Genomic DNA, 16444 nt, shown 5'->3' on the forward strand with positions numbered 1-16444 from the left:
TTGTTTGTCCCGCATATAATGAGATCAGAGTTGAATTAATAGCCTCAAAGTATTATCGGAACCCATCCATGTTTAGAATGTGCCAATTACTATCCTCTACAAATGGCCAAGTGGTAAGACAGTTAGCAACGTATATTTACAAAGCTATACGATTTCGCACTGATTCTCTGGAAAATGCACAGTTGCAAGATGCAGGTCCATAAGGTTGCTTCTTTTAAACATTGTTCGCTTGTATTATGTGTCACCAGTCTTGTTATGGGCCGGAGGCCTAACAAATAAAATGTCCGACTCCGACTCTCTCTCTCTCTCTCTCTCTCTCTCTCTCTCTCTCTCTCTCTCTCTCTCTCTCTCTCTCTCAGCATCCCATCTCTCTCTGTTTTCTCCCCACGATATTCTTTTTGTATACACAGTTTTTACCGGAGTGCCTTGGGCAGTGTCATTAAGGTTAGAGTGCTACACAGGAAGAAGGACACCAATGTCTTTTAAGAAAAACAACACAAAAACATATAAAAACTCAAACTATAGTAATAAAATTGATAGACAGAGTAAAAAAAAATTTGTTTTTTACAAATGTTGACTTTGACGGACAATTTTGAAACAAAACGTACACAAATTTTGCAACGATACTGAACAAAAACTAAACACCTTACATTCTTTCTAATAGGCATTTTATTCAGCTTCTGGTAACAACATCAGAATGATGCATTCCAATCATCATTTGTTCATTCGCAACAAGTGATACAGTGTGTCAATCGGACCAATGGTGTAAAAAAAACAAAAATGTGGGGGTATACAAACAAAAATTATTTAGTAGGGCACAATATACCTAACACATCCACACAAATACATTATTCTGAAGTATGTACATAAAACAATATTTTTGCAAAGTTTCACCTTCATCTGGTAAAGGGTTCCATAGATATAGCACTGCAAACACTAAAAAAATGTGCGAAATGAGAAAAACGCTAAAACGTGAAAGCCAACTATTTATTTTACAAAAAGAAGGACTGGACACAAGTTTGACATTTCTGGCACAATTATTCTTTATCAGCAAGCAGTCCTGGGCCATTTGTTGGTCCTTCCTGCCTTTCTATCTGGATAACATTTGTTCTTTTGGCTTGACCCTTGGCTCTGCGCGCGCGCTTTATTTCCACCTGACCAAACAAATCCCCCCTTTTACACCTCGTTAGATCTTGCCTGGTCTCAAATTGCTGAAGGTTCACTCCTGGTGACACTCCAAGTTCTCCCAGAACCTGGGACAAGTGTGAGCAGCCCTGATTGAAGTGTGATACTGCAGCGTTCACACATCCCGCACCCACATGAATCGTCTTTGGACACCGCGCCCAGATTTGACCATTTACACACTCATTAGCGTTTTGCGTGCGACCATGCTGGATTTTCTCCAGCAATGTGTTGTGGCTCATCCTATCATATATAGGCCTGATAGCCTCTGCAACATTCTGCTTGTGGGGAGGTGGCGGCACACCGCTGACGACAGCCTTATTGAAAAAGCACCACGAATCGGGTCCGTGTGGGCACTTTTCGTGCTGCGGATTATCATCTGTGCTCATGCAGTGCATGAATGAAGCCCAGATAGCCTCCTTCATCTCTTCTGGCTTATTTAGATTCTTTACAATAGCATTGCGGTAGTACGATTGAAGAATATTGCATGTTTTGGCTGTCAGTGCACTGTGGCGGCGACCCCCAAGCTTCTCTTCTTTTGCCTTTTTTCTTAGGGCAGTTCCCATTCTCTTATCACAGTGATTTATGCACTCAAGCTTTTTCACTGGATAAAAGTTGGCATCACACACAGCCTTGAATGCCACAGAATCACCATCTGACAACATGTAAGTGTACCTCATGCGATTCTTCCGAATGGACCGCCCCCACATCTGCAGAGCGGCCTCCTTTTCCATCCCCTTTGAAGATCCCTCATAGTTCTTGGAGCACTGTGGCCTGTGCTCTCTCTTCCATTCTTCCCTTTCTTCATCAGTCATGTTTCTTTTTTATTTAGAGCACATGCATGACAGTATTTTGACAACACTATAAAGTCGAACACAAGACCAGTGTGAACATCAATCACAATACCCACCCCATAATTAGATGTAAATCCTCTTTTGTGCCATGTACCGTCAAAAGACACCCATACATCAACAAAATCATTATCAATGGCATCATTATCATCCTCATCACTAGAACCAGTCAGAATTGTGATCACCAAAGTTACCACGGTCACTGTCAGAATCACCTAGTTCAACACTGCTGATGTTAGAATCACTATGCATCATCACATGATCATCGCCTGCAAGATCATGACTAAGATCATGACTAGCAACACTGTCAACATCACTACTATTAGTACTGTCACCGGTGTCATCATTGTCGTTCTCTTCATTGGCATCAAAGTCATCATTGGCATCAGCGTATGTACGCCGCACAGCTGCCACTGCCGCATTTAGAACATTCGCAGTAACTTGTGAATGTGCATTACCGACCTTCTTGGATAGACGATAGGTTCTATGTGCAAATCCAGGTATGCGCATGATGGCAGAGAATTTTCTCATCGCAGCTTCACCACATCCCAGCTCGTTGAAACACATCACCATGGAATCGTTCACTTCAAAGCCCACAGTGACATCAGCGCTCCCCCGGATCCGCTGGCAGGAATACTGCTGATGAGTAAAAGGACAGCTCTGAAAAATATCAGAATGTAAACAAATTACTTCCAAATACAAGCAATATATAAATTCAGAAAAGAAGAGATAAGAACATGAACGCTTCTGACGTCCTGTATTTATAACCAACAATACAACGCGCAGGAGTCACAACACACACAAACTGCATATATATATATGCTTTCAATGGACATACAAATGACACATACATGCAATGTGCATTCATCCCATGCACACATCACACACAGTGAAAACAAACATAACCCCAATCATCCAATGTTCAACTTCATGCACTGTACACAAAAATACATTGTACATACCTGACAGGCAAGTCGAATCTCTAGAATAGCCCATTGTGTCACCAAAGGCGACATCAAGACTCCCTCCATAATCCTGGCATGCCACTGCAGAAAACAACCCCTTCAGTGTCCACAGATCCATGAAGCATCGCTCATTGGAATCTGTGTCGTCTGCTACGATGTTGTCGTTTGCCGGGTCGATATACTCTTTCATCAAGCCCATCTTCTTCCTGGCAGAACATTCTTCATTCGGTTGCCCATTTTGTACAATGTTTTGACCAGCATGAAGGTTGTGAGAGCTGGGAATTTCACCATCGCCATGAGCAAACGAGTGTGTTCAAACACACCAAATCCTTCTTGTTCTTCAGTCTCGAGCACATGTTTATCCGGATCATTTGATTGCCAGCGTGCCTGCGCTGCTTTCTTGCTGTGCTGGCGTCGAGAACGCTTTCCTCCTCCCCATAATTTCTTTGTTGGTTTTCGCTTTTGTGTTTTTTTGTTGATATTGCTCATTTTGTTGGAATGATGTCGCAAAAAAAGCAAACTTTCAACGAGGCGGAAGTGGCGGAAGTCGTGTCCCCGAAGGTCGAAGTAGATGCCCGAAAGCTCTCGGCCAATCACAAGGCTTCGTTTCAAACCGAGTTTCCATATTAGGTCATTGTCGGAAATTTTGTCGCGAGACAAGGCCTCGAAAACCTCTAGTTGTGGCTTGGCGCTGGCTGGCTCAGTGCCCGGTGTTGATGTATGAGATAGGGGAGATAACAACGAACACAGGCGTGCGCCAAGCATGAGTTGTTATTTGCGTAACTAAGCACCAAACTAACGTCATTTTGATGTTTTTTGGGTGAACGTAAGCAAAACTACGATACCCAAGTGTTCAAAATGAGCCTGTTTATGCATAAAAAATGCTTTAGATGATAATAAAATTGTCAGAATCGGATAGAAAAGGTATCAATAAACACAAATATACCAAAATCTCAAAATCTACCAGCACATTTTTTCAAACCATTTTGGCATTTTCACTGTGTAGCTTGGTACCTTAAGTTATTTAAGATATTTTATTACAACAACAAAAACGTTTTACAAAGTTGTGTACAATGAGAGACACAAAGAAACAAACACAGATCTATACATATGCACTGACAAATAACTACACGCAAATATAGACCGACACTCTGCCAATCAGAACCAAATACACATATGTATATGAACAGCTATTGTGTTTTCAGCGTAGCAATAGGGCCCGATATTTAGACGAGACAAGTATAATGCCGACGAGTCGAAGACGAGTCGCATTATACTTGTTCGAGTCTAAATATCGGACCCTATTGCTACGATGAAAACACAATAGCGTTTATATAGCTATTCTGACATTGCATTCTGTGTTAAAATCATGTTTTTGTCAGCAACAAGTACCAGAATGGTCCATGTCGTTGATTGCAGACGACGGTTCCCTTTCCGCATGAAGCCACGGAAATAACCGAACATTGAAAAACCCACGGACATGTATTACGGAGAAAACTCGAGATAACCGGATGCTTAGCATTACGTCAATAGGTAAAAGGAATCATATGACGTCATGACGTATCATGCTTGCCTACGTAGATTGTATGTTCGAAAGTCTGACTTCTGTTGGGAATTCGCGTGGTGAAAACTACGGTAAATCTGTAGATGATAAGAGAACAAGGATTGTCTCAGAAGAAACGACGAAATGTTTCAGACCGGTAGGGGCCTAACTTTATTTCAACATTGCACTATACAATGGACGTTCTATGTGACAGGAGAGTTTGCTGATTTTGTGTTAAACATTGGAGAGATCGTCTGCTAGAATCAGAGATAGGTCGCTTTAGATTGCAGCTTCTGGAAATTTGCAAGGTTTGTTGCCTGTTAAAGAACTGGATTTTACACGTAATGTATGTCATGTACAGTAAGCAACAACAAAAACACACACAAAGCAAATGGCATCGTCTGTCGACTAGTCACAGAAACAAACCTGGCGAGGTATGCGTGTACTTTATACACGTGGAAGCAACCGGAACCATGCGTCTTTGTTATTGACAATATGCTTTTGGATATTGAGAAAAATGGCCGACTTCCGTAGCATTATGCTTTGATGATCGGAAGAGACCATCCAATCACAGCCCCCGAATTCCCCCACGTGTTCATCAGAATAGCTATATATATACAGAGAGAATACTACATGGCTTGCTGTGTCGTACCAGATTTACACGAGTTGTTTTTTTAAATATTGAACTGCGAGCGAAAGCGAGCTGTTCACTATTTGAAAAAGCAACGAGTGTAAATCTGGTACGAAACAGCAAGCCATGTAGTATTCTGTTTATCCTACATACTGTACTTACGTGTATTTTACTGAAAATGTCCTGCAGTCGAGGCAGCTAAATTGAAGACGCTTGTTTTGGAACCCCGATCTCTTCTAAATAGCCTCGTGCAATCTATTACGTCAAAGCAAAGAAACGTCACTCTGAAAGTGTGGCGTGACGTGTTAGTTCTAAAGATTCATCGAGGGTAATTAGCGAGCGCAATTTTTGTTTCTATAGTGACGTTTGTCTCGGTGACTTTGGCATCATAAGCAGTGGAAAAACAGGTCCCTGCCAGACTTGCTTGACATGACCTCATTTACATGATATACACACGTGTGATTTGAACAATTATTATCTCACGGGTGTCTCTCTCACGTATGTAGGATAAATATATATATACACACGGCCACTAGTACACTGGCGCACAAACCTGTATGTACACACACAGCCACACACACAACACACACACACACACACACACACACACGCACGCACACTTACACACACACACACTCACTGGCGCACAAATCTATGTACACACACAGCCACAGCCACACACACACACATTCACATTCACACACACACACACACACACACACAAACACACACAGTCACACACACACAGTCACACACTCACACACAGTCACACACCACGATCTCTTAGCAGACACGGGTAAAACTGAGACTTACGTACACACATCTCACTAGGAAATACATTGTGGGTATGCCCACATCATAATCATAAAATATATGTGTCTAGCCCACAGGATTCGAGTGTTTGCCACCGGCAGTTTTCAAAGCTGTGTACAATATACACTACGGAATACAATAGTATTGTTTGAATTAAAACAGATTTTGTTTTAATATTTGTATCGTAATCACAACACAACTTGATGACGCAAAAGCAAAACATATGTTGGCTTCAAATGAGTTATTCCTTGACTCAGGTATTGAAACACTGGGTCAGTCTCCAACAGAACATGTTCACACACACTTCAGCTCTACAAAGAAGGTGACAATCGCTTATTCATTTCAATGCTTCTTATTCTCTCGGGTGCCAGCAGACTAGTTCCGCAGAACTATACACTTTTCGCTACTGTCAATATTAAGTGCGTTCACTTCCCTTTATTATAAGAATTCCGCTCTGTGTTTAGGTCTGATATCATTGCATAGACGACTCCGAAATCCGTTCATTTTGGTTCTTGTTCTTGTCAAGCGCATCATTCACCACGTGAAGCTTAGAGGACGGGATTTTATAAACAGCGTACAACTTGGGAACAAAGAGAAACAATTGACAGGAAATGACGTTCACCAGCAGCGCCAAAGCGAGGCAGAGCGTGTGCACCACGCCATTATCCATCACAAAGTAGGTCGCCAGGAACGACAACCACAGCACGGCGATTGTGTACACACAGATCATGATGAACTTAGCCTCGTTGTAATTTGCCGGTAGGCGGCGCGTCGAGAGCGAGTGCACTGCGCATGCGGCCATGAGAACGAGGTTGATGACGAGTGACGCTAGGAAGCCTCGTTCTGAAACGACGCACACGAGCTCCACGTATTTCTCATTGACATTGGGCATGCGCGTTACTTGTGACGGAGGGATCAGGATCATCCACGTTGTGATGAACAGCAACTGAAAGAGGAGCAGAACAGTGTGCTATTTGTAGTGGTAGAACCTAAATGGAATAGGAACCAAACGAATAAACAGTGTATGGGGCAACCACAACATATTTACAAGAGCAACCTCAAAGAGACACAGAAGAGCGCGGGCATAAGAAAGTCGATTAAAATCACCACCACCAATACAAAAACAAATGCAACAATCAAACAAGACATAAAAGGAGACAAATAACCAGGACAAATCAGTGGTAATACATCTCCCAATTCTCCCCAGAATGTCATAGTTTCTGTAGTATTGATTCAACTGAACTTGGACAAAGGAAACGGCACAACAACAAAACTAGAACATTCAGCCTAGAAGTCCACAGGCCCACTTGCCTCCAGCCCTTTCTCTGTACCCCTTTAACACTTTCTACCCCACCTATGTTGACCAAGTTTTTGTTTTGCCGAGACCAGCTGTGCTGCAGTAGGTCACTCAGAATTGTAGTAACTGTGTAGTAACTGTGTATCAACACGCTGGAATGCAGGCGTTAGATGGACGTTACAGGAAGCGATTGAAGCTAACAGTCTGAGGGGATATATCCGTTCCTGGGAGACAACGAGTTAAGAAACTGACTAGAAGTTACATTCAATGTTGAATCTTGAAGGCGTGCCAAACATGTACAACGGCCATCAAAAACGTTCTTTTTAAATCCAGCGTCATAACTATAGCCCTTAGGCAAACAAAGCGACGTATGGCTGCCTATATGGCGGGGTAAACATGGCCATACACTTAAAAACCCACTCGTGCAAATAAACAACTACAACACGAGTGCACATTGGAGTTGCAGCCCATGACCGCAGCAGAAGAAGAAGAAGAAGAAGAAGAAGAAGAAGAAGAAGAAGAAGAAGAAGAAGAAGAAGAAGAAGAAGAAAAATAAGAAGAATGACTGCAGATCGACTTACATGAACAACGACAACATCAAGAGCCATCACACATTTTTGTTAAATCCTGTGTCATAAATATAGACATTATAAGATGTTTGATGGGTTGTTGACAGACCAGCTTTTTTGTCGGTCCGAGGGGGAGCATATCGTCTTTTGTTTCATATTTATTGACCAAGGCCGAAGGCCGCGGTCAATAAATATGAAACAAAAGTCGATATGCCCCCCGAGGACCGACAAAACAGCTGGTCTGACAACAAACCTCCAAACATCGTTTTTGTCATCATTTTGGAAGTGAGAAAATAAGTGCACAATCAACACAGGGAGCCATGCTTTGAAACACGAGTATCGTTTTGATAACCACACGAGTTCCGTTTTGATAATCACTGGCAATCAAAGCTGGTGTGTGAAAGCAACTTTCTGTGTTTTGAGTTCATAAAATGTTGGGATGAATATGTCAGGTTTGAGGATGCACAGTTCTGTAGGTTCATCTCGGTATTCCACCCCCTCGGCTTTCAGTTGTAAATATTAAGCTTAGTGATCGAATGTGGAAGCTACGTTGGGTCAAAGGTCACAGAAGATTTGCGTCGTGCAGCGAAGGAAAGAATCGCGATCTTGTTTCCGACTCGGTGCCTCTTTGTTTTTCATTAAGGCCCGGTCACACAGCCCAAAAGTCGCGTAAACGCATGAATCACGCATAAAATTTGGTTGTGCGTGCTTGTCGGTCGAGAATTTGACAATTCTCGCTGATTTACGCGATGAAAATCACCGATGAATTGCGCAAGAACTACGGAAAGATCACTCAAAAATCACTAACAAACCACGCACTACAACGCATTGGCACGCAAAGGTCCACAGAAAACCACGTATAATCTGCGCAGCTATCACTAATGAACTGCGTATGAATAGCGCATGATTCGCGCATGAACTGATTTTCAGTGATTTTCAGTGATACGTAGGTGTTACAAGCGCAAAACATGCGTCATATGTCTGCTAATCGTCAGTGGAAAGTCGTCGATGAACGCAATAGTGGCAACATTTTCGCGAACGATCACTGATATTCCACGCATATTTCGCGCATTGTTCGCGTAAGAACAACGCAAACTACGCAAAAAATTACGTAAAACAGCGCAATACTGCGTAAACTCTTGCGCGAAGCCGAGTTTGGAGCTGCTCAAAACCTGGAATCGCGTAAAGCGCCGATCCGGCGAACATCGGCGGACAACTACGGAGGTTCCACGTCAGACAAACTGATGAAATGCGCAAATCGCGCATGTATCGCGTAAGGATCGAATTTCGTGCGTGATTCATGCGTTTACGCGACTTTTGGGCTGTGTGACCGGGCCTTTAGACCTGTCATTCTGCTTGCTCGGCTTTGTTAGATGTTTGCATGTCTTGTTGCTATTTTCTTTGCTTTTATTATTATTTCTTATTTTCGCTTCGTTTACCGATACAACGTCTTGTGCACGGGTCAAAATGTGTGTGTCAGGGGTCAATTGGTTTGACTTGAACTTGACGTTCGTGTTTCTCCGAACGTCTGTGTATCGAAACGCAGATACACGCACTCCATGACTTTGTAAGAAGACAAAACATATCGGTAGGTTTCATTTGTTTGTGATGAATTTATGACCTTTCATGAAGTAGTTTTGTTTTTTTGTTTACGTTTGCCAGTTTGCCAGTTCGTTTGTGGAACTTTGCAAAGCAGTGTCGTGTCGTCTGTTTAGGTCTGGGGAAACGCCAATGAAAAGAGCTGAAGAATCCCCGAGCGTTTCTATTGGGTTTGCTTTTGATTATCCATGTATAACCTGCTTCCTGCAACTATGGTAACCGGGGATTTATTGCCTGGGGAACATGAGATTTATTTCCCAGGTGCTTGTGAATGAAAACTCGTGAAAATGATGACAATAAATCATTGTCTCCCAGGTACGGATATATCCGTACCCACTCATATGGCTCTATCTGACCAGGTACGGATATATATGCTCAGACTGTTAGATTCAGTCGCTTCCTGTAACGTCCATTTGACGCCTGCATTCCAGCGTGTTGATACACAGTTACTACACAGTCACTACAATTCCGAGTGACCTGCTGCAGCACAGCTGGTCTCGGCTAAAAAAAAAATTGGTCAACATAGGTGGGGTAGAAAGTGTTAAGCAAACGTTGAAATGACTGCAGATCGACTTACGTGGACAACGACAACACCAAGAGACACCAACAGCTGGAAGCCAGAGCCGATGAAGCGAAGTTTCCGGGCGGATCTCTTGCCCGACACGAAGATCCTGTAGATCCTGTTGATCTTCACCAGCAGGGGAGCGTACACCAACGTCAGGCTGACATGAAACGCCATGTGGGCCACGAGACACGACGCCGACGAAGGCTTGACCAGGAAGACGGGTACAGCCAAGCAAGCCAGCAAGTGACCCAGCAGCATGACGGCGCTGAGCTCTCTGCTCGTGGCCTTGATCAGTCGGCTCGTGCGGCTCCGGATGTAGAGCGTGGAACACGTGAGCACGAGCGCCAGCACGAGGAGGTCAAGGGCCATGAGGGTGAGGCCGAGCGGAGAGGTGAAGGACACGTAGCTGACAGGGATGGGGTGGCACGTCTTGCGCGTGTCCGGGTCGGGCCAGGAGAAGTTTCCCTCTGAGGAGATGAGTGGACATTTAGCGACCGTGGTGAATACATCGAAATCCAAACATAGGTAGACTGCTCACGTTCCAAAATTCAGAATCAGAAAAGAAGAATTAAAGGTTATTGGAACGTTAAATGATTGATAAAACAAAACGTTACATTTACGAATGAAACGAATAAATCGAAGTCAGTGAACCGATCAACCAACCATCATTTAAACGAAATAAGCAAGCAAGTCACACACAAGAAGCCAAGCAGCCGTCGAAGCTGTCGAAGCAACCAACCGACCAACCAACCAAACACGCCTGCAGATATGCAATAACTTAAAACGAATGATATATAAGCAGAACGTTACTAAATACAGTGATCGAGTTTGCATTGCATTGTTTGTCATCATAGTATATGCCTCCCATGTGTGGATGCACACAATATTGAACGTGAAAACCGATGAACCCTTCAGCGGAAGAGAGAACCTATAGACGCTTGTTATTAGACAACAGTATTGCAGCCTTCTAATTCCTCCACTTGACTTTTACCATAATTATGTGGACGAGCCTCACAAAAGTTACTGTATCACAAAAGCCTCACAAGTTGGTGTATCTCTGAAACTATTGGGAGTTTTTGATTAAAGGCACAGTAAGCCTCCCGTAAACCATCACAGATACGGTCAGGCTTTTACACACAGTACAAACACCCTTTCATTTAAACACTCACCGATTGAGAACATCATAGGTGCCCTCCGTAAAGAGCGAACAATTTTCAAAGAATTTATTTTTGCGTGGTTTATCTTACCCCTGAGCCATCGTGAACCCGTGTGATCCAGTTTCCCTTTTTCACAATGTAGTCGTCAGTTAGTCATTTGAATGCGACTCGATGTGAGCTTATCTACAATAGCACGTTTTTATGCACGAAACAAACGGCTGTGGTTCACAAGAACTCTAGCGATGGCTTTTGACTGTTGAGAGGAACGGCGATATGCATAAACCGTCGTCTGCTACGACCCTTGCGTGACCCTGCTTCCGCCGGGCTTTTCTTTTTTCAAACTTTCACAACTTCGAATTGTACTGATCTTGTCTTGATGAAAAAAATAATTCTTTTATGATTAAAGAATGTTTGTGTAACAAGCTGTCAATTTATTATTTAGATTTTAAAAGTTAGGTCTAGCGCAAAAACGCACCACGGTCCAAAAACATTCTGATAATCATCGATCCACGGCTATCGCCAGTTTACATCGATAGAATGAGACCCAAAGGGAAGTAACTCATTTTTGACCTGAGTTCAGGATGGGTCCAAAAAGTGTTCGAGACAATCTGCAAAATTAATTCTTTAAAAATTGCTCGCTCTTTACGTAGGGCACCTAGGATGTTCCCGTTTGGTGAGCGTTCAAATGGAAGGGTGTTTGTACTGTGTGTAACAGCCTGACAGTATCTGTGATGGTTTACGGGAGGCTTACTGTCCGGGCGTGATTTCCGGTATTGAATATATTCATAACAGCCGTCCAGCACCAAAACCAGGCGCCATTGTTGTAGAGGAGCAAGTCCACGAAAATAAATTCTTTGAAAATTTCTCACGCTCGACAGAAAGCAGCCAGGATGTTCCCGTTCGGTGAGCGTTCAAATGGAAGTATGCTTGTACTGTATGTAGACGCTCGGGGAGCTCTGTGATGGTTTACGGGAGGTTTACTGTGCCTTTAAGAATATAATGATGTAATCCTTAAACACCTCAGGACCATTCAAAGATCCGTTAGCTTGAATAAATGCATCAGACTTTTTATGTGTTACTTTTATTTTTATTTTAACGACGTGCAGGAAAAAAAACTTTTTTTTTTTTTTTTTTTTTTTTTGGGGGGGGGGGGGGGGTGTTTGCAGACGAATATATGCAAACAGTTCTCTATCAAACAAATTAGAAGAGTTCGAAGGAAGAAAATGATACTGAGTTATGTTTTTACCTGAAGGACAGGCGTGGCAGGTGGGGAGACTGTCCCTCACGTCCCTGACGTAGGTGTACTCGTTCTCCCTGCACTTTTTGCACACCAGACAACAGCGCGGCCATGTTGGAACAGCCTGGTATCCCGCCCTGCACTGCTCGCTGCAGGAGGAACTCGGCACGCAATCCTCATCCCCTCTGCAATCCTCCTTCTCCTCCTCCTTCTCCTCTTCCTCCTCCTCTTCGCTAGCATTGTCGCTCACCTGCAGAGGTCACAATATATTATTAATGTCTGCTTAAATACCACATAAAGAAATGAACAATGTCAGAAAACGTGTTCAACCAGTTTGCTTGCTATCATTCTTTTCTATCCCTGTCTCTGTCTTGTCTGTCTGTCTGTCTGTCTGTCTGTCTGTGCGTCGTTTGTCTTTTTGTCTGTCTGTCTGTGCGTCTGTCTCTCTCTCTCTCTCTCTCTCTCTCTCTCTCTCTCTCTCTCTCTCTCTCTCTCTCTCTCTCTCTCTCTCTCAGCTCTACACTTACTGTATATTATTCTCACCTGCACATGTTTGCGAGCCAACCTGTTAAAACCAGGATGCCACATGATGTCTTGCTTGTTCAGGAAGCTGAAGTTCTCGCGACTACCCTCCCATTCCCCGACAGTAGTGAAACTGTACTTTCCGTTGTCAACACGAAGGTTCCGGACCTGGTACGTCGCGATTCCGTCACCCGATGAATCGATGCCAACCATCACGCCGTTTTCGCCGACGAAGTGTGTGCTTCTGATGCTTCGTAGGAGGTCTTCCGGGGTGAAACAGTTCGTCACGTTTTGAGATGTGTACGTGCAGTTTTGTGTCACATTATGCAGAGCGTAGGCGAACGTGTAGACCGAGTTGACGGCTCTCATGACTGAGGTGTTGTTTTCGTACAACGGGGACTGACGGATGGGCACGTCGGGGTTGCAGGGAGGGAGAGGAGAGGATATGTTCGTAGAGCAGTTGAACATCTCTTGGAAGAACATGACGAACCAGGGGTCATCGTTGGAGTTCCTCAGCGTGGTGAACTGGAACTGGTCCTCAAAGCGCTTGACCGGAGCGGACTTGAATCCCACGAGCAGAAGACCCAACACAACGTCCTCATAACCTCGGTAATCCTTCACGTTGGGGACCAGGGTGTCGCTCGACAACCACACAAACCGGCCTGCCAACCCTTTACGCCGTACAGTCCTCAGAAGGCTTCCCGCGTGGACAGTAAACAGCACCACGACCTTCACCTTGGGCGTGATGCTGACCAGGTCGTCCACCAGCCTTTCGTAATCGTCCTCCGTGAACTCGGACTCCGTGGCCATGGCCGCAGCCAAGCAGAAGCCTTTCTTTTCCAGCGCTCCGCGGATATACCTGAACCCGGACAGGCCGTACACGCCGTAAGAGTAGACGACAGCCACGTAGGTCCACTGAAACTGCTGCAGCATGTCCACTATCACCATGGCCTGCTGGCGGTCTGACGGAACGATCCGCGAGAAGAAGCGGAACTTGTTCTTGTCGCTGAGGAAGGGACTTGAAGATGCGTAGCTGAGTTGAGGGACGCGGAAGGCGGAGAGGAGTGCCGCCATTTGCATCGAGCTCTCGCTGAGTTCTGCTCCCAGCACTCCCACCACCGGGTACGTCTTTACACCGAGGCTTCTGTCTTGTATGGCTTTAAAGAACGAAGATCCGCCACCAGAAGTGCCCCCTTGCAAGGACGACGTCAGACCGTGCACACCTTGACTCCCTTGACAGCCAGGTCGTGGTATGAAGTGAAGCGCTCTCAGCAGCGCCGAGGCGTCCCGTGAGCAGTCATCCATGACGACGAAGCCGAGTGTGACGTTGGGCAGGATGTCGTCACTGCGGTTGATCTCCTCCAGAGCGAACACGATGGCGTGCAGACGATGCAGAGCAGACGGCCGACGCAGCCTGGGCCCGCAGAGCCTGTCTTTGTCGAAGGCGGTGAGCGAGAGAACTACCCCTAGCTGCATGTCTCCGGGTCGCTCCCATACGATCTCCTCCGTCTCTGCTTGCAGCTGGACTCCGCTGCCTCGGACCGTGTGGAGCAGAGAGAGCAGCAGGAGCAGTGTCAAGGCCATGCTGTGCTCTCTCGCTGTGTGTTCGCCCAAGTGTCTGGCTAAACTGCGGTCTGTGGTTGTGGACATCATTGTGGCGAAGGCTTGTAGACACTATTGCTGTCCTAGCTGGTGACGTTCAATCCGGAAGACTGCTTATTTCGGAGGCGCAGTTATATCTGAAATCCAAAGAAGAATCTGTGCAATTTTATATTAATTTATAAGACAAAGTGTGTGGCTGATGTAAGGTTTTTGCTTTTAAACATCATTATGGTGAAGGCTTTTATGCCTGCTATTAATGTCTTCTTAGTCGGTCCCGTTGAATTAGGAAGGATGCGTGTGTACACATGAGAGAGAAGCAGCAAGGTGTTACTTTATGACACTGGTGACAATGACAATATTGCAGTGTAGACTCGTTATCTTGTTATTGCCTTGTAAGCCGGTGTAACACGACCTTTTTTACTCCACGAACAATTTTACTCCGGAGTAAACATTTCGTACGAAATTCTTACTCCGAGTACACCTTTCGTACAAGAAAAGAACTCCCCAAGGCACGAACAAATTACTCCCTCCACGAAATGTTTACTCCCCATTTGTTTTACTTCCAGTAAAAATCTCGTACCCGAAATTGGGATGCGGGCGAAGGGATAATGCCAATAATGTGATCTCGCGCAAACAAATGTCGCGCTACCTTCCTCCACCCCTCACACCCCTGGACTAACACGGGACAAGGGAGTAAAAGTTTCGTACACCTGGGGTGGCCAGTTAAATAGCTCGTGTTAGGGTGGAGTCATTTAAATTAAAATGTAAATCACTTAACACTCGCAAAAAAATGAATTAAAAACAAAAAAACCACACGATTCAAAACACATGCCATCATTGCGAGGATTAGAATACTGTTCACTGCGTTTGTTTTAAAACACAGAGCGATCTTTGCTTTCCGATGAGCAAACCTTTATGTCAACACCCAATCAGCTGTTATCTCTGTTTATTTGACTGCCCTTCCGCTGTAACTTTCTGTCTGGATCTCTTTCTCTTTGTCTGCCTCCCTGTGTGTCTCTCTCTGTGGGTTTTCTCTCTCTCTCTCTCTCTCTCTCTCTCTCTCGCACACTTTCTCTCTCTCTCTCTGTTTCTATCGCTGTCTCTCTGTCTCTCTCTCAGTCTCTCTCTCCCTCCCTCTCTCTCTCTCTCTCTCTCTCTCTCTCTCTCTCTCTCTCTCTCTCTCTTGATTGTTACCCCTCAATGGGCGAGGGCCGGATGAAAAAAAAGCATGTATACATTGCTTAATCTGTCACCCTCGATAATCAAATTTCAATTCAAGTTACATTCAATCTCTCTCTCTGTCCCTCTCTATCTCTCTCTCTCTTTCTCTCTCAGTCTCTCTCTCTCAGTCTCTCTCTCTCTCGCTCTCTCTCTCTCAGTCTCTCTCTCAGGCTCTCTCTCAGTCTTTCTCTCTCACTATCTCCCTCTCCGTCTCTCTCTCTCTCTGTCAATCTCTCTCTCAATCTCTCTCTCTCAGTCTCGCTCTCTCCCAGTTTCTCTCTCTCTTAGTCTCTTTCTCGCTCTCTCTCAGTATCTCTCCCAGATTCTCTCTCTCTCTCTCTCGCTCTCTCTCTCTCTCTCTCGCTCTCTCTCTCTCAGTCTTTCTCTCAGTCTCTCTCTCTCTCATTCTCTCTCTCTTAGTCCCACAGTCCCACAGTCTGTCTCTCTCTTTCATTCTCTCTCTCTCTCTATCAGTCTCTCTCTCAGTATCTCTCTCTCTCTCTCAGTCTCTCTCTCTCTCAGTCTCTCTCTCTCTTAGCTCTCTCTCTCTCAGTCTCTCTCTCTCTCTCTCTATCAGTCTCGCTCTCTCAGTCTCTCTCTCTCTCCGTCTCTCTCTCTCTCAGTCTCTCTCTCTCTCAGTCTCTCTCTCTCAGTCTCTCTCAGTCTCTCTCTCTCTCTCTCTCTCTCAGA

General features: G+C 44.7%; 2 protein-coding genes across 3 annotated transcripts; both read right to left on the bottom strand.

The window, feature by feature from the left end:
• Window positions 1-450: 450 nt before the first annotated feature.
• LOC138958112 (uncharacterized) lies at window positions 451-3506 on the bottom strand. Of its 2 annotated transcripts, none has more exons than XM_070329181.1 (2): window positions 2996-3506; window positions 451-2693 (listed from the first exon to the last, which is right to left on the bottom strand). In XM_070329181.1, the coding sequence occupies exon 2, from the start codon at window positions 1995-1997 to the stop codon at window positions 1038-1040; it is 960 nt and encodes a 319-aa protein (XP_070185282.1). In that variant the 5' UTR covers window positions 1998-2693; window positions 2996-3506; the 3' UTR covers window positions 451-1037. The 2 variants fall into 2 exon arrangements, with proteins under 2 accessions (XP_070185282.1, XP_070185283.1); XM_070329182.1 differs by having other exon boundaries at window positions 1860-2693.
• A 512-nt stretch (window positions 3507-4018) lies between these two features.
• Window positions 4019-14667, bottom strand: LOC138958116 (metabotropic glutamate receptor 5-like). Its single transcript, XM_070329186.1, has 4 exons — window positions 12953-14667; window positions 12419-12659; window positions 10028-10482; window positions 4019-6931 (listed from the first exon to the last, which is right to left on the bottom strand). Exons 1-4 carry the CDS (start codon window positions 14582-14584, stop codon window positions 6458-6460), a joined length of 2802 nt encoding a protein of 933 aa, XP_070185287.1. The 5' UTR covers window positions 14585-14667; the 3' UTR covers window positions 4019-6457.
• Window positions 14668-16444: the final 1777 nt, after the last annotated feature.

This window comes from Littorina saxatilis, linkage group LG2 (genome assembly GCF_037325665.1).
Source record: "Littorina saxatilis isolate snail1 linkage group LG2, US_GU_Lsax_2.0, whole genome shotgun sequence".
NCBI classification, from domain to species: Eukaryota; Metazoa; Mollusca; class Gastropoda; order Littorinimorpha; family Littorinidae; genus Littorina; species Littorina saxatilis.